At 39.9% G+C, this 19,614-nt stretch overlaps 1 protein-coding gene and 1 pseudogene across 1 annotated transcript in view; both read right to left on the minus strand.

The window, feature by feature from the left end:
- Positions 1-1,653: 1,653 nt before the first annotated feature.
- Positions 1,654-5,862, minus strand: LOC131237394 (fibrillin-5, chloroplastic-like; annotated as a pseudogene).
- Positions 5,863-11,766: 5,904 nt separating this feature from the next.
- The window catches only part of LOC131237396 (exocyst complex component SEC5A-like), a 140,597-nt gene continuing 132,749 nt past the window's right edge, over positions 11,767-19,614 (minus strand). Inside the window, exons 19-21 of the mRNA XM_058235131.1 lie at positions 14,004-14,153; positions 13,614-13,829; positions 11,767-12,193 (exon numbers count right to left, since the gene is read on the minus strand). Coding sequence (XP_058091114.1) covers positions 11,975-12,193; positions 13,614-13,829; positions 14,004-14,153 — 585 coding nt within the window. The 3' untranslated portion in view covers positions 11,767-11,974. The remainder of the gene's footprint in view (positions 12,194-13,613; positions 13,830-14,003; positions 14,154-19,614) is intronic.

Consider the following 19,614-nt stretch of genomic DNA (forward strand, 5'->3'; position numbering starts at 1 on the left):
TGTATATGGATCTTGAGCTGATGGTGCGCTTTTTATTGGTGAGTGCTTCCCCTTATAAAGGTCATGACAGTTTCCGTGGCGTTATTCACTTTCATAATGTTAGGTTGTTGATAGATTGAGTGTCGTTATTTTGCTTTTATAACTAATAGGCTGCTGATAGAGCAAGTGCTCTGTTCAAGTCGTGCTTAGGTGCGTCCACCAGTTTTAGAACTATGGCACTAGGTAAGCTTGTCTGATCCGGTGGGCCACATGTGAATGGGCCATGGGCCAAAGAAGTTGATGATTGGACGACATAACCAGTTACAAGTGGGCCACCATGTGAATGAGCTGAGCCAAAAAAGTAAACCATTGGACAACACTTGACCAGTTGCTGTCTTTTGTTGGTTGAGCGTGGACTTGCCCCAACCATCCTATGTATAGGCCACTCATTGGAGGCAACGTGGGTCCAATCCCTTGCTTTTAGGACATGTTATGTAGTAGTCCTCTAGATCAAACAGTTCGGGTTACAACAAGCCTTCCCCATATATCAAGGGAAAGCTATGTTGAACTTCCTATGCAAGGAATTGCGTAATAGGACCTGAGCCCTGGAGCTCGCCGGATTCAGAGCTTGGAAATTCTGTGAACCTGATAACCGAGTTTGGGGCATGACAGATATCACCTAGAAATTGATGGGGCCAAATGTGTTGTCTTTGACATCCTATTTCAGCAGCCAACGGTGGCAAGTCTCTCTCTCTCTCTCTCTCTCTCTCTCTCTCTCTCTCTCTCTCATTGAAAAATTTATGGGCAAACCCCTTTTGGCGTTGTTTATCTTGAGATGCAGTTTTGATTGGTGAAAATCCTTGGAAAAGAAATCAAAATCCCTGATGTCAGAGTTTAGTTTAGTTTTTTTCCTGTTGGAGAAAGCAAAATAGAAAGGGAAATTGATTTTGTTTTCCTGTTTTTTTCCTTAAAAAAAGTAAAAAAGAGTATTAAAGAAAACTGGTTAAATTTAGATTTCTAGGATTGTGAGAGAGCTCACACTGAGATAAATTGAGTAATATAGATTCTTTTTCACACATTTCTTATGCTCAGTTTTTCATGATGGATTTCGCTGTTAGGTTTTCATGAGATGAATGTGTTCCAATATTGCAATGGGATATGTTGGGACTTCCACAATCGGATCAAAGTCCTCTCAATGTTGCAACAACCGTTCACAAGATTGGCTTCACCATGGTGAGAGAGCAAAAATATCTCGAATTGAAATGTTTCAGTGCTTCAATTATTCTAAATTACCATTCATATTCAAAAGAAGAGAGATCAAAGGTTGAAATATCCAGTCCAACAAGTTTTTTTTTTTTTTTTTTTTAAAATAATAATAATAATTTTTTTCCGCCATTCCCCATCCAAGGTGAGTACAATCATATAAATGGTTTGGGTCATTGAAAGGTGACCTTAGATCCAAGGCTAAAGTCCCCAAGCATTCTATGGCAAATTGGCAATACGTGGGGATTTATTCCAGTAAACCTCTTCTTAAATTCATGATTTTCCATTTTGATATTACTAACATTACTAACTTTCATCAAGACTCAGTTGTATTTGATATAATTGCACGAAATATCATGAAATTTTATGATTCATTTCTCTTTCGCATTTTTGGATAAAATTCCATGCATTCCCTTTAATGTGGAACTCTTTATTTAAATAATCTGTCATTGAAAACAAAACAAAATATTCCAGCTTCTACGGTTCCAATCTTTCTAGAATGAATATGTTGCCTTTGTCATCCCTCCCAATCCTCATGGACTCATCAACATATCTAAAACCATACAATCAAGAAACTACAAACTCTCTTACGCTCCATTTGGGTAGAGGATCACACATAATCATGGTTTAAACATTGTTTCGATCTCATTCATCTCTGAACCTCACATCATATGTGCATGCAAAGGCCTTGCTTTCCTCTGCTTAATTACTATGAGGAAAGCATCGCCTCTGATGCACACTACTCTGACATGGAGGGCATGGGCCCCACAAAACTTGAGATTAAGATCCGTTGAGACTGTCCAATGTCCACCCAAATGATGTTTGTTTATTTCTTAACATTTGAAAGAAACTACTGATGAACTTAATGATAGGAGGAAGTGCTAGTATAGTGATCCTTCACTACTATTTTCAAATGGTGATGCACTCATCCTCTGTAAACATTACATGCATGAACGGCAATCCAGGCTGTCCAAATTATGGGCCCCATTGCTGACCATTTTAGTTGTAACTGTCCATTTGTTTACACCTAAGCGGTTGATTTGGACCGTCCACAGTGGGCCCCACGATTTGAAGGATCTGGATTGCTCACCGCCACAGTAAAAAAAAGTGGCATTCTATTTCAAAGAGTAAAAAGGATACGAAATTTCGAGCCAGCCTTCTGGATTGAAAATGGCCAGCAGAATGTCATAGTTCTTCCTGAATATACTCATCAACTGCAAGCAGATAAGCATAATCAGCGGTGGAGGAGAAGAAGCAGTGGTTGAATTCTCATATATGAACCGAAACTCCGGTACTCAACCGATCAAGAGCAAAGAGCACTACCAGTGCATGTAATGAAATTTTGGAACTCACCTGATCAGGTGCGACTGTTGAATTCTTGTATTTAATATCAACTCTCTGTATGAACTATGAAATTTAGTAAGAAAGATGTAAAAAACCACTTTGTTACTTGTAAATAATTGCGGGTTTAATGCATATCACATGGACTAATGTTCAGAATACTGAAATCAATGATTTAGGATCTGTTTGGACACACTATCAAATCAAATTGCAATGGTCGAGTAAAGTTGAAAAAACCAAATCGCAATCTCCTTAGAATTATTCCAAATTGCAATTAAATTACTTTCAAGTTGGGCTTGAATGAAACATAACTGCATTTTTGAGGGCTTTGAAGCATCATTAAGGGTCTATTTGGGAAACTCCACTCTTCCCCACAGATGGGATTTGGGCAGCCCAAAATGCAATTGGTTTCATGTCATAGCAGGAAAAGAAAACAGGAAAAGAGGCACCCACTTGATGCATTTTCCATTTTCCATGCCAAACCAAACACACTGCAGATGATCCCACACAAAACCACTGAACTGAAAGTGATTTGGGGTGCATCCAAACAGGCCCTAGATTTTATCATTTCTTCTTGATGAAACTGAACATTTCCAATTTAATTCACTTCGCAACCAAAAACAGCCTTATGGAGAGAGATGCTCAACTGATTTGGATGCAATGTTGAAAGAGGCTACAATTGTCAGCTGTCCTGTTAACATCTTCAATCCCCTCACATTGAACTTGATCACATTAACTGCTCTCCTCTGCTTTTTCCATGACAGAACTTGAAAAATAAAATATAAGATTTAAATATAAACCCAATAAATCCATCTGAAAATAAAGGAAAATGAAAAAATCACAAGGACCCAAAACATGAAGCCATTGAAAACAGCTAATCTTGTAAAACCTCTTCAAACATGAATATCTCTTGATCTTGTGTTTCACCAAAGCATCTTATTTTACTAACGACATAAAAATGGTTTTCTTTTGATATCAACATAAAATTGGGGATTGTTTGCCATTTGGGTGTCTGGAAATAGTCCATGTCGAAATGAAATCCATATGGTATTTGATAGCTCGGACAATATGGAAAATGAAAACTTTTTAGTTAGAAACTTAAATGAAATAAAATAAAAATAAAAAATGCACTCTAAAGCAGATTATCCATTTCAAGTGAAAGCTGCTAATCAGATCATCCATTTCAACAAGCACATTCCTCACCTCAGCAACATCAATGGCCTGTAAGAAATCCCCAAGACTAACGAGATCCCGCAATCCGAGCTTTGTTCTTTTTGCTCCGAGGATTGAAATCGTGCTGTACACAAGCTTCTAGCATCCGTCGACCTTCCAAATATCCACATAGCAATTATCATAACCATAATCTGAAAACTCAATTCAACTCAGTGGCTAGCAAGGTCAGAACAGCATCACAACTCGGCCGGGTTGACTCAAAGATTCTACTGGGTATTTACATTATACATGTATAGTTTTAATACATGAATCAACATATGAATGTTGAACTAAATGAGGCATCACAGCTCCGTTGCACACTGATTTCTGACCTGAATTCGAGCCTGTGGGTTGGTTCATATGTGTCAGTAATCAAAACTGTTTAAGTGGTAGGTCCCACCATGAATAGGCCACAAGCAATGTGGGTTACTACAAACAATCCTAACTATTTGATTATATGAAACAATTGACCGCCGCCCATCGCCAATCCATTGCCGCAACTGGGTCTTATGATGGCCGACATGGCCCACTTGTGGACTATGGTTTCAGGTCAGTAGTCTGCGAAGCACCTTCCTTTTCCTTAATCAAATACTTCATTACAAAAAATAAATAAAAAGCCCCATAAAACCTCTACTTCAAGAATAAACCTTTCTTTACTCATTTAAATCAACCAAACTGAGTTGTCATAGTGTTTCAGTGGTATGGCTTGAAATTCAACTCAGTTGAGTTGACTCAGTTGAGTTGACTCAGTTGAGTTGACTCAGTTGAGTTTTGACTAAACTCCACCAGTCTTAGAACTATAATAAATGAATTAAAAAAACCCAATTTGCATTAAGTTCCACAAATCAAATGACATGAATAAATATAAAAGATGTCCAGTTGTTTGATACTCTTGCATAGTGTGATGGTTGCAGGCACTCAGACATTGTACACGTGGCATACCTAAGCTCAAATTAGACCGTGCAAATTGAGGGACTCACTGCAGATAAGCTATCTGTCTAATATCATCTTGATCGAACTATTCTAACATCCGATTAATGATTTTTTTTTTTTCTTGGATTTGGAACCGTTGAATATTTCTTGTCTCTACAGTCCATTAAATATCTACCAATCAACCAATTTAAGAAACTAAATCAAGTGTAATTTTTAGTTTGTGAGAGGGCCAACAATTTGGACGGCTTTGGTTTGACTTACGAGAATGCCATGTGTACAATTTTCTTAGCGCATGTGTATCAATTATCACACTCTGCCAGACTACCAAAGCGTTTCTCTAGATCTTCTTTACCATTTGTAGATTTTCAGTAGGACGAGGAGTTGGATTGTGGGACTCTAGCAGCTTCACCAGCCCTTCCATTTCACTCTTCTTTGCAGATGGGACTCCAAATATTCCTCTATTGATGCCTTCACAACCATTTCTTCACGTTAAAAAGGAGCTGGCACACGTGTGAGATATCTAAGCCATCCATCAGATGGTAACCCACTTCTAGATTGCCCGGGCACAATAATCTGGTCGGTGTAGATAGGCCTCAAAACGTACCGTGCAGGGATAAATAAGCTGTGGCCCACCTGATAACAGATGTGTCCCATCCAATGGACGGCTCTAATCTAATAGATGGTATTGTTACCTTGTATTGATTGATAAAGAGCAGTTTTGATGTCTGCAACGGTCCACCCAATGGACGGCTCTCCTCCACCAAAGGCTGAGACTTGTCTACTGCTCCTACAATTCACCAATCCATAGCTTCTTTGCTCTGTGGGCCTCAGCCAAGGTGAAAAGCTTCTCGCCCTTGGATTTTTGGCCATCTGGAACTTGGGTTTTCCAGCCAGCAACACGTGGCATCTGGGGGTGATGGGTGGTTGGAGAAGCTCGTTACTAGGAGCAATCACAGCCATTGATCAAATCACAGGCCCAGCAAAGGCTCAGGAGAACGTAGTCATATTCCTCTCTTTTTCCATCTCCAGTATCCAGGGGATGAAGAAGAAGGAACTCCTCAGCAGACAAAGCAGCAACAGCAGGAGAGCAAATGAATGGCTGAGATTTAATTAATCAATCTGGTCCCCTCTCAATGGAAGCGAATTGGCTGGTGTGTGTACGTGTCGTGCGAAGACGAGCGCTGCCGTGGAAGCGGATTGGCTGGTGTACCTCACAGCAGCTAGCTGCTGTAGGTGCGTATAGTGCGAAGACCAGCACTGACGCTCGTTGTACGAACGGTTCAAAGGAGATCAAAGTTACATGGCCCCACAGTGATGTATTTATTATATCTACACCGTTCATCTATTTTTAGATATCATTTTAGAGCATTATCCAAAAGATGAATCATATCCAAAGATCATCTGGACCACACCATAAATAGCAATGAAGATAGTGATTTTCACCGTTAAAAAATTTGTAAGGCCCACAATAACGTTTATTTTAAATCCAATCTGTTCATAAGGTCCTAAATACCCGAACGAAGAGGAAAAATAAATTTTATATTAATCCAAAACTTCTGAACCCAAAAAGGATTTCAATGGTAGACTTTTGATCACCCACTTCTTTTTGCATTATGGTCGACTTGATGGATATATCTACGTTATTTTTCGTCTCAAGCCCTAAGACGAGCTCGCAAAATGGATAGACAGTTACCATATAACACATATCTCGTGATCAAACTCACAGAGTTTGCTGACTTCAATAAAGTAAGTATATAGCTCGTGTGAGGTACACCAGCCAATCCGCTTCCCGCTGCCGCTCCTCAGCTCCGAGTTGTACGAACGGTTCAAAGGAGATCAAAGTTACATGGCCCCCAAAATGATGTATTTATTATATCCATACCGTTCATCCATATTTCAAGATCATTTTAAATCATGAATCAAAAAATGATGTATAGATAAATCTCAAGTGGACCACACCAAAGAAAGTAGTGGGGACAATAATACCCACCGTTCAAACCATCCTAGGGCCCAATATTATGTTTATTTTTCATCCAATCTGTTCATAAGGTCACCCAGACCTGGATGAAGGGAAAACACAAATATCAACTTGATCCAAAAGTTCTGTGGACCTCAAGAAGTTTCCAATGGTAGGTGTTTAATCCCCGCTGCCTTTTGTTGTGTGATCCACTTGAGCATTCTATCTGAATCAGTTTTGGGGACATAGCATTAAATGATCTCGAAAAGTTGATGGGCGGCCTGGATGTAACAAATAGATCATGGTGGGCCCCACAAAACTGGGTGATGTCAACACACCTCAACTTCGGTGATATGTGGCACACGCAATCCGCTTCCAAAAATTGCGGGGTACCTGTCGGTTGTTTGAGTATGCAATCCCAGCCATCCATCTGGTGGCTTGTTTATTTTGAGATGGATGATTAAAAATAAAATAATTGGGGTTAGTCAAACAAAGAAAAAGGACTGCTTATTTTTGAGGTAAGAGAGTTAGTTGATATGTATACTCCGGTAGAAGTGATGGTTGATGCTCTGGCGCCCAGAAGATGTACACTTCGTACACAGTACTTGAGTTAAACTGACTAAATTGCCGCAAGTCAGATAGGCGTGAACAATCTCAGACACTTTGTTTTCTTAGGTTTGGACTGTTGGCCACTTCTCATCTCACCCGTCCAATGCAGCTACGAAAATCAAAATTTTCTTTTAAAGTACATTCATGAAATATTTTGTTTTTGACCCATCTGAAGTGGAACTCATCATTTGGACGGATTTATTTCTATTACTTTTGCACAGTTTCTGTAATTTTTGACTGGCTGCGTATCAATCATCGCGGTCTCCCAGAGTATCAAAGGTTCTGTATATTGCCTTCGCTAAGCTCACACGCGCGTATAAGGAATATCGCCTCCGGCCACCACACGTGCCAGCATGGAAGAAAGTTACATATCCAAACCGTCCAAAAGTCTGGACTGACCTTGAAGATATTCTCACACAAAAATCATAATGGTAAACTTGTATTCAGATCACAATATTTGAAAGGTTTAGAAAACTTCAGCCGAGTTTTTCCAGCCATACATTGTTCCATAAAAGGTGGCCCAAATGATAAAAGAACCAGATCGGGGCATTTATATAGTGGGAGTGCCATGATGGATGGATTGGATTTTACAGTAATGTGCATTGTAGCACATATGGTGGCGTGTGTACACGTGTGTGGGCGTCGTCGTAAAGCCGAGCGATAAAATTCCACCTCAGTGGATTATTTTGCGGTCGTTGAGAGGATGATGATCGGTTGGAAGGATGTGTGGCCAGGAATCAGTAATCGAACCCGAACCCATTCGACACGGAAACGGATTGGCTACTCCCCCCGCCACTAGCCCGATGGCTGATGGTCGGTGCTCTGTCGGCCCCACTATGATGTATTTGTTTCATCCATGCCGTTCATCCATTTTTACAGATCATTTTAGGGTTTTTTCCAAAAAATGAGAGGGATATAAATCTCAGGTGGACCACACCACAGAATAACAATAGTGATTGGATATCCACCATTAAAATCCTCCTAAGGTCCACTGTACTGTTTATTTGACATCCAATCTGTTGATTAGGTCATACAAACCTAGATGAAGGGAAAAAACAAAGATCAGCTTGATCCAAAACTTTTATGCCCTAAAAAAGTTTGCAATGGTCTACATTTATTCAACACTGTTTACTGTAATGTGGTCCATTTGAGATTGGGATATACATCATTTTTCGTCTCATACCATAAAATGATCTAGAAAAATAGATAGACGGCATAGATGAAACACATACATCATGGTGGGGCCCACAGAGAACCGATCACCAGCCATTGGGTGGTGGCAGGGGTAGTAGCCAATCCGTTTCCATTAGACACGACGTTTGTACGAAATTACTCGAAAGAATACGGGGCCCGCATCCTTGGACGGACGCCAATCTCCCGATAACAACAGCTATGTGGGCCCACCAAAATATCCACGTGACATCCACGCTATCCATCAGTTTTGCTAGTTCATGTATGAACGTTGGGACCAGTATTCGACAGCGACCCCTCCACTAAGGAGACCTGGGTACCAGTCGGGTATGGTGTGTGCCCCACTGTGATGTATGTGTTTTTACCATGTTGTCCATCCATTTTGGAGCATAGTATAGTGCATGGGCCCAAAAATGAAGCAGATCCAACTCTCAGATGGACCTCACAGCGGTGATTGAATGACCACCATTAAAAACTTGCTAGGGCACGTTGTAATGTTTATTTGCCATCTAACCTATTGATGATTAGGTAAGAGAAAGAGTGTGTGTGCATGTGAGTTGCATTTTTAAAGAGTGGTTGGTGTGGGCTACATATGGGGAGGGGAGAGAGGATTTTGGCCACGTACATTAGAATACAAGGACAAAAAATATCATAAGCTGGTAAAATTATTAGAACTTATAATATAATACGGATAAAATCTGATCTGTAGGTTGATAATACACATCATAAAATTTGATATATAAATTAATATGCATGTGAAAATATAAAATCCTAAAGACTTTTTTTTTTTTGACTTACCTTACTATGTTCCTTCTAACGGTAAATTTCACCACCTTGGTAAGATTGTTTGTGTGGGTAAATTGCCAAAGGCTACTCCCAATAACCTACCCCATTTACACGAGGCGGCAATATACAATGCTTGAGTGGAACCCATGGTTTAGTGATCCAAATGGTTGATACCATGGGTCTCAACTTAATACCATAAGTTTTTCAAAGCTTAGAAATCGACATATGTAATCATTCAAATTGAACTGTCCAAATTATGGTTAGATATACCATAAATCAAATTTGATTTCTTGACTATCAGATCAATTCACATTTATTGAACAGTTAAAAATAAAAAATCAAATGGCCCTATTTTAACAAACAAGTGCCCATGAATTGGATGTTGCAATCGTTCAATCAATCTGATTTTGCGAAAATGGATTCCACAATTTAATCAGTTTTATTTGTGTTAATGCAAGCGTGTGTATAATTTCCAAGGGAAAACATGGGTAGACGAGTAAACATTCATGAAATCCACTCTGTCCATCCGGTAGACCACCCCTTGTTTGTTTTTCCATCCCCAAAATCAGGCTGATTCCACCCTCACCGGGTTTAAAATTATACAAAATCTCTAAATTTTCATGGTACAGCCCACCTGAATTTTAGAATACTGGGATTTTTGGATAATCCTTTCTTCCTGATGAAGTATATCAGATAAATGGATCGGGTGGCATATAAACACTATGGTGGGCCCTTCACAAAATAAATAGCAGGCATCCCATCCCAGCGTTTCCTTTGGTATGGCATACCCAAGATTTTTGGGTTCCAGGTGAACATGATGCCGCATACCTAATGGACAGGGCAGATCTCATGAAAGTCCCACCTCTAGCATGGCTCATAGACAATGATACTAGCTCGGGGCCAACTGCTGATAGACCTCCTTCAGCAGTGTGTGTGTGTGTGTGTGTGTGTGTGTGTGTGTGTGTGTGTGTGAGTTGCTAACAATGCTCACTCCCCATGTAATTGTTAAGCTCTATATCTACTTGAAGGTTGCTTGCAAGGCTCGCACTCTTTAAGCAAACACTTTGCTCTCTTCCATTTCTACTTTACACTTTTAATGCATTCCAATTCATGGTGGGGTCCATAAGATCAATGATCTGAATCACGAAACCACTGGGCCCCACTCGTGCAGACTCGAGACCTCTGGAGTTGTTATAAAAAATCAATTTTCCATCATCCGTCATGGAAAATAGATATCCTAGAGCATCATTATCCCATGCAAATAGAAACCGAACATCCAAAAACATAGTCAAAAGTGTTTAAACCATACATGAAATGAGTCTTCTTCTGGCTCAACCACAAAGATTAGCACCAACTAACCCAAGATGAGATGGACCCTAGATGTGAAAAATTAGTCTTGAAGCCGACATGCATCAACCGCTGATCGAATGCAGTCAACAACTTGTCATAATCGTCTGAAGAGTAAGAAATGGAACTGATTGAGAGAGATCATGAACATGAGTGTGCGTGAGAAAAAAAAGAAAAAGAAAAAGAAGAAGATCATGAACAACTGCAAGAGCGTGGATCTGGCGCATCTAGATGTGAACCATCACCTAGTTTACAAACCCAAAAAATGATTGGACTTGTGTCTATCCAGGTCTTGGGACAACTCAAAGACCCAACTGAGTATTTCCTTGGCTTGACTCAGTATTTAATAATTATCTATAGAGAGACATTCTCCAGTGCTCTCAGAGCACTGTAAGTTATAGTGTTCCTAGTTGCATTGGAAGCTTAGAGAGTCCAATCCATTAATCTGGACTGTTCATTAGGTCCAACACACATTTCATGAGCTAATGAAAACATCACACTGATGTGAACATATTGACATTTGATCAATTGCCTTTAATATGTAAGATCAAGATTGTTTACATAAATAGATCAAATCAACAATTCATTCCATCTATTTGTTAGGACCACCATGGATTACATACAATTCTAAACAGTCACTTCTGTTAGCCAATCATAACCATCCCATCCATCACTAGGAAAAAAAAAGGATGTTTGCATAAAAAAAGGCCTTATCAAGGATGGGATCATCTGGTCAGTGCAATTTTTGCATGGTCTGCAGTGAAATGTGTTCTGGAATTATGTACAGTTCGGGACAATCAATTGGATTAATAAGTAAATTGATTCAACTAGGAGCACCATAACTTATGATGTTGAGTGATTGCATGCGTGTGGGAAATGTGTTCTGGAATCAATGGACAGTTCAGATCAATTGATTGGACTGTTCAAGTCAACTGATGCATCTAGGAGCACTAATAGTGCTCTGAGAGCGCGCTGTGTGTAAAATCCATTTCATCACTGAAATGAACAAATGCAATGCATTGGTGAGCTGGTTACACAGCGGTGTGTTCACATTAAAAAAAATGCACCTCTAGCTTTTCTTTTCTTGCTTAGTATTCCCAAAAAAAAAAAAAAGTGGAAATGAAAAGAAAAGAAATGATGGGTTCTTAAAATTTTCTTTTATTATTATTAGACTGAATCATAGTAGTCAGGTTAAGAAATAGTTGTGGGAAAAAAAAATGTGAGAAAAAGATTATACATGCCATACAACCACATCAGAAAGAATGCATACAAAATTTGAATGAACAAATTTTTTTAATTCAAAATGCTCACATCACAGAAAAGGAAAGGAAAAAAAAATCAAATGAAGAAATTAAATTACTCAGTCATCTGCGCCTTTGACGGGATGGAGATCTGGTTGGCTCTGGCTCCTGAGTCCTGATGCCTGCTCGAAGAATCCATTGAACCTTGGAATGAAGAGTAAGCAGCTTTCATATTTTCAGGAACTTCTAATGGTTCCATGAAACAAGCAATGTTCACGCGGGTCCTCTCGAGTTCTGCTTGAAGCAGTTCACTGCTATACTGCTGTGCAAGTGCCTGACAGAACATCATGGAGTTTCATGTGTAAAATAAGAAGAAAATCTACTGATCAAATACATAATGAGACCACCATTAAAGGAAAGGAATACTTGTGTTTTGTTCACGAGACAATAAAAAATGGTCATTGCCAGCACAAAAAATTTGATGTATAAAAGCAGGTAGCATCTTTTGCAATGTTTTGAAGCATAGGCCATTGGTGAGCATCATTTCTCAATGTGTTTTAAAATTTAGGTATGAGAAATGCCAAAAGGAGAAACTAAAGAGGAAATGAGATTGGCAGAGCACGTTCCAACATGGCACATGTGTGAGATCTGGGACATTTATCAGGCAGTCCACAATGTGAAGCAGGTGCTGGCCCAAAAACCAGGAACGTCGATTCATCAGGCGGGCAACATCTGGAACAGTGCAAGGGCAAAATCAGGCAGGAATTCCCATTTGGTCTTATATTGAACATACATGTGGTGGGACGTGAATTGCCTGTAATCAGGGGTTACAGGAATCCCCTGTGATCCCTTATGTGACACAATGAAAAAACACCATGTGGACATATCATAAGTGGGGCCCACAGTGAAAAGTAGAGATTCCCCTCTAGGAAATGACGATTTTTCTTTTTCACTGCAGGCCCTGCTTCTGATGCATGCATGTGCTACTTTTCCAATGGGCCATGTCAGGGGTCACAGGAATGCCTTCAAGCATTTTGCATCCCATGTGGTGGCCCTAATAAGTGGACCTTGATCGTTTGGCCAGGGCTTGGTCATGGTGGGATGTGTGTTGTGAATCACCTCTTCGATCTCTCGTGTGAATCACCTCAAAACGTCTCATTAGGTAATTCAAAAGTCTATGAAAAATGGAGAAAATTATAAGGTGTAGCCGTGTAGGCAAAGTGATATGGGTGTAGGATACATCAGACACCATCACTTCAAAAAGCCATGCAATGAATGGGAAACTTGTGCTCATATCCAAATCCATATAGAAAATGTTACTCATATGCAGATAAGGAATCTGCATTTCAAACAAGGTATTCCATAATGGTATTGGTGGCCGTAATGGCCACCACCGTTACCGTTATGATAGGGGCCGTAACGGTCATTACAACCTTAAAAAAAAAAAAAAAAAAACTGTTTTGGCCCCATTATGGGGCCGTTATGGGCCAATTTTTCTGTCACAGTTATCATGCCCGTTTCGGCCTCATAACACAACGGTTACCACTGTTACTGGCATACCATGATTTCAAATCACTTAGTATGCCAATATTGATGCCATCCTTTTCAAGGACAAAGCATATGTTGCTCTGGGCATTGAATTACAAGACGACGGAAGGTATCGCTTTTTTGCTCCCCCGATCTGGAGTTTCATCTTGCAAATGAATCATATTCCTCTGGAATACGTGATTTAAGTACACATATAGGCATCTTACAATTAAGTCATCAGGCGAGGCAGCCATTCCTTGTTGCCTGTCATCTGCAACGATGTCTTCAGCCCCACGAGTTGGACGGCGGAGATGACTTGGATTGTCGACAGACTCAGTCACACATTCAGATGCTTTCTCTAACAATAGTTCTTGTAAAGTCTTCAGAGCTTCACGTGCATAAGGTGTGAAATATGTGTTCAGTATGGTTTCGAAATATTCAAGCTGCAGAAAAGGAGAACCAAAATCAGGAATTCAAACTGTTCAAGCAGAAGCATGACAGAGTCTTTTCAAACATGGTTACAGGTAGAGAAGATGGCAAAATATCCAAGAGGAACTTTGGGAAGCATAATCAGCTGCATTGCATAGGGAAAACCATGTCAAAGAGTGTGAATGCACCTCAAGCATGAGTTGGCAGTAACCATTTCCATCCAGTGACTTTAGATCTGTAGCTTTCTTTTCATGGAACAGGCTGATAAAAGTATCAAACAAGCCCTCCACTAGAATACCCAATGTCTTCTCCAGAAGGGGCTTAGCACCAGCAAAGACCTGCAATGAGGAATTGTCAAGCAGATAATGATTTGTTAAACCAAGTGAATAATTTATTATAGCTGCTTGCGTATGTGAGATCTAGCCCAGTTCAAAAACAATCATGAATAGGAAAAGTGGAATCCTCGAAAGACTAAAGGAGCTTTGATAGAGCTATGTGACTGGGTGGTGTGTTTGTAGTCTGTGCGGTTGGCTTTGAAAGAACACTACATGATAATTGGCTGGCTCCATGAATTTTGCTCTTTAAAAGCTCCCTTGCTCTCTCCACATGTGTGGGTGTAGCGAGGACTACATTTTCTAAAAAGATTCGTGTCCAACACACGTGTCAGAAAAACATCAAGATTTCTATCAGGGAAAACCTTAGGCCCTGTTAACATGAATTCATTATGTATTAGAGATGAAGATCTGCTATACATAATTACTGATAACTAAAATGAGGTGAACTCATTTTTAGGCATCTATCAAACAGGCCTTTAGTAAATAATTTATTAATGTATTTTAGCAGTTTGTTGTTTATTGTTTTCATTTTTTTCTATTAGTAATAAAAATTTTATTCATAGGGGAAAGCCAAAAGCAACGAAGGGAAGGCCACAACAGACAACAGTAGCCTCCACTAGAGGAGATAAAACATTGAAAACAAGGGCTACATGATACATACTAACAGACAGGAAAATAAAATATACAACTTATCTCATGCCCTGAATGGATAAAGTAGCCCTTGAAGTGCCCTGTTTTGCGAGATATTCCATTTCAGCGTTTGCATCGCTAGGAATACAAGAAAGGATACGGCACGACCATTGCAAATATTCTTCAAAAAATCAGGAAGCAGTCGTGGATAAACAACAACCTATTTGGCCCACCTGATAACATTGGAGGAATCTCTTTCCACTCAAATTCAGCACTCGCTTTAGTGGACTACACTATATCCGCTGCTTCCGCGGAGTTGAAGTCTAATCCCAAGATGTCGGGAGCAATCTACGATTACTGCCCCCTCAAGAACACGCAAAGAGGACTTATCCTGAAATGTACGCTTGCTCTGCTCAAGCCAGTTAAAACATAGAAATGGTGTGGACAACCATGCTCCATAGGCACTGCCCATTTGGACCCCATGCCAAGATTGACCACCCATGATCAGCTTCACAACAGCCTCCGGAAACACCCAAGATATGTCAAACTTTGCAGCGACGGCAGCCCAGACCTCTCTAGCATAACTGAATGAATCAAAAGTGACCCACGGACTCTTCATTCACACAGCACAAACAACATCTATTCAGGATTATCCCTCTATTTCTAAGCTGATACACGGGATGTGAGCCAAACAAAAGGACTGTTCTTATATGGCACTGGAGCTTTCCAAAATTTGAGGGAAGGCAAAGATGAGATCGAACTACCTGTTGGCCTAGAATTTGGCCACGTGATGCACGTGTGTAGTTTTCAGGCGTGCCAAAACCGATTGCGGTCTGATTCAAACTCAATGTCACTGACCCCTAGCGTCGAGATAGAGCGGGGGAGTTTAATGAGGGTAGACCGACTGTCTATTAACCGTCGAGTGTGCTATTAGGCACTTTGCAGAGGATGGGGCTCTTCCTCCAATGGGTTCTTTTTTTTTTTTTTTTATTTTCTTCCCTTGGAATCAAGGACCTTTGAAAGTGCAACAAATGCTACTTCGAACGGAAAGTAACAACAGAGGTTGGGAACGAGAAGTCTTACTACTAACAGGGAGCACTGTTTTGGTTGAGAGTAGCGGGGTGCTTAGTTGAGCAGTGTGCTGACGAGCAAGGGATAGGTAATGTCGGAATTACAGATTAATGTCGACTTAGCGTATGAGCGTAGGCAAACGATTCCTAAAGCTACGGTCTTCCTTCAGATCTCGTGCACGGGGATAGATGGAAGGGAATTACAACTACTGATTGCGACTAAGTCGGTCCTACTTAGAGTGGGGACGGACAGAAGTACTCCTAGATTCTAAGGGGTCTATGCTGATGAGTGGTGGAGAGGATAAGTGTTCTAAGGGACTGGATAAACAACGTTGCATTAGAGTTAATTTGTTTGAGTTGTTTGTTGGTTGATTCATTGATTTCTCGCTTGGTGTTCTCCTTTGCTATTTATAGACTTTCTAGAGATGTCGTGAGAATAGCCACTACTTACGTGGTGACATTATATACTACTAATTGTAAAGTGGTGGTTGCCTTTAATCGTTCGTGCTTTACCATTGTCGAACGCGTCCTTATCAAGATAGTCGGTTATAGATCGTGCCTTGATGCTGACGTAGCCCTAACGGTTCCTCGTTCTCATTCACGAGTTACCTAAGCGGTATGACTTTTCGACACTTGGTCATTAATGAGCTGTCCTTCGTATATTTAGTGCACGTTGTGAAGATTTCGTGCTTGTCACGTGACTGCATCTGTATCGTCAAATCTGACACTGCCAAATATTGCCCAAACATTACCACCCATTAGCAGCTCCACAATGGATTTAACCAAGAACAACCCACTTGGTCCTGATATCCACATACACCTATCAGCTCCCTTGCATGGGAATATAAATGCTCCTACGAGGGTTCAATTAGCTGTGACCAGTGTTCGAAGTATCGGTATCACTACAAGTTTCGCTGGCTAGGGATTCGGAAACAATATTGATATTCTTGATAATATCACTGATAATTGGAAATGCGGGGAAACTAGAAAAAATGGTGGAATTTTCAGCAAAACTTTAGGAGATGTTAAAATGTACATATTTAAATATTTAGATAGGAAAAAAAGATAGGAAAATCACCATTCAGTATATCGTTGTGGTACGATATACGCAACTAGTCTTTGGAATCTTGGATATTGGCATTAATGTCGCATGGTATCTCCAAATATCGGCAATGTCACAATATATCCCAACATATCGCAAAAAGCCCTTTGCTTTTTTTACTTTGTATTGACGACATTGTCAATACTAATATATATATCGGGTATTGACGGAAGTAGGACCCCTCTTTCAGGAACTCCCCCCCCCCCCCAAAAAAAAAAAAAAACCTCTATTTTTTTTTTTCCTTCAAAAATTCCTCTTATCAATACATGCCTATTTCAAGTTGAGAGAAGAAAATGAAAAAAAAACCTATGTGATTCTTCCACTTTGATGTAGGACATGGCACAGATACATTCTTAGCATGGTTGGACAAAAAGAAGGCCAAACAAAAGCGGAACTAAGCTATCAGATCTGGGCCCAATCTTACGTAGGGCATGACGTAATAGGGCTCATCCGGTTCGAAGAAATTCAATCCGGATAGGGAGAAATTGTCATTTGATGTGTGAACCGTAAATCAGCCATAACTTTTGATTCAAGTATCATTATGGGACACACGACTTATCATCAATCTTTACTATAACGGGCCATTCGGGGTCAATTGACCCACATGGTGGGTCGCGTCAGTCCGTTTCACGTGAAAACAATTCATTCCAGTTCAAAAATTGGATTTTAAGAAAAATTTACTATTGGTAATTTCGAATTTTTTTTTGAATTCCGATTTTTGTTGTATTTTCTTATTTTTAAGGTTTTTGTTTCCATCTTTTTTAGAAATTACTTGTAATCATGCTAGGACTCTTCTAGTAAGGTTTATTAGGCTTTAGAAGAGTTTTACTAGAATTAGCACTTCTATTAGGGTTAGATTTTTGCTATTTTCGGTAATTATGAATTAGGTTTTTAACTTTTTCTTTATTAGCAGTGTCATTGAGAAATTAGACAAATTACACGATTATTGATTAATATAAATTCTGAATTTCCTTTTTTTTTTTCTTGTGGATTGAATGATAACCTTATGGATTAAAGGTTTTTGCGCACTTGATGTAGATGGTGATATTCCTCATCACACCCTTCCCTGCGTTAATTGGTATCAGAGTGAGGCTTTTGCTCGGCTCAATGGTATCTAATTAAGGTTCGGCAACAATCCCATGGATAGTGCACTAGGGGATTATCCTTTGACAACGGTGGCGTTTGAGGCAGCATAATGGGAAAATCAATGAGTCATGTAAGGAATGTAGGTAGGGATTGGCCGCATGACCAAAGCCTTAGGACAGACCCGTGTTCATAATAATGAGATCGACGATGGAGTTTGTGGTCATCATGTTCGTAGTGTGACACCGGTGATAAATTGCAGACCATTACCCAATAATGGTGAATCGCAGGCCACAAATCTAATTGTGAGGAAGCTGTTGTACAAGCCAAAAGAAGAGGGATTTATGCCAGCACAACATCTTTCGAATGAGGTGCACCGTGAACCAAAGGGTCTGTAATCTGATTATAGATGGCAGAAGCAACGAGAATTTTGTGTCAAAGATTATGGTGGAAAAGCTACAATTGAAGACAGAAAGGCGCCTCTCTTCATACACGATTGAATGGATTAAGGAGGTCAGCAAAACAAAGGTAACTGATGATGTCATATTCCCTTCTCCCTTGGTAAATATTATAAGGACAAAGTAACGTGTAACATGGTCAATATGGAAGCTTGTCACATGTCACTTGGTTGACCATGACAGTATGATATTGATGCCACGCATAAAGGCTATGATAATATTTTTATTTTTGTTAAAGATTGTAAAAAGATTATCCTCACCCATATGAGAACAGAGAACCAACCTAAAATTTCTAAAGTTGACGGGTAGTCCCTCGTAACCGAACGGAATTTCATCAAAGAATTTGAGGCAGGGGAGAAATGCATTAGTTGAAAAGAAACAAAGAAGTAGAACCTATGAACATCCCAGAGAAGTTGAAACCAATACTACAGGAGTCCAAGGGGATTATGCTTGATGAACTTTCCGATGAGTTGCCTCCCATGTGGGATATTGCTCTTGCTCAGGCAGAGTTTGCTTTCAACAACATGCAATATTGATCCATCGACAAGTCCTCATTCAAGGTTTGTATGGTTGTGTTCCCAAACGTACACTCAACCTGGTTCCTTTGCCCAAATTATCGACTATGAGTATTGCTGTAGAAAATATGGCAGACTAAATCATGACAGTGCACAACGATGTCTAGAAAAAGTTACAGGAGTCTAAGGTCAGGTACAAGGAAGAGGCTAATAAACATCGGTACCCACAAGGTGTTTGAAGTGGATGATAACAAGCTAGTTCACTTACGCATTGAGAGGTTTCCGATTGTGACGTATAAAAAGTTGAGGAATAAGAAGATAGGCCATGTTTCAATCCTTAAGAAAATCAATAAAAACACCTATATTGTTTATCTTCCCAATGGCATAGAGATCTCACAAACTTTCCATATGGTATACTAGTTGGAGTATCATGAGCCGAGTTCGTTGGATAATTTGAGGACGAGTTCTTTCCAAGTGGAGGGAACTGATGGAGGATGTGGCACAGATACATTCCTAGCATGGTTGGACCAAAAGAAGGCCAAACGGAAGCGGAAGTTATCCGTCAGATTCGAACCCAATCTTACATAAGGCATGACGTAATTGGGC

The sequence above is a fragment of the Magnolia sinica genome, chromosome 2, assembly GCF_029962835.1.
Source record: "Magnolia sinica isolate HGM2019 chromosome 2, MsV1, whole genome shotgun sequence".
Classification (NCBI taxonomy): Eukaryota; Viridiplantae; Streptophyta; class Magnoliopsida; order Magnoliales; family Magnoliaceae; genus Magnolia; species Magnolia sinica.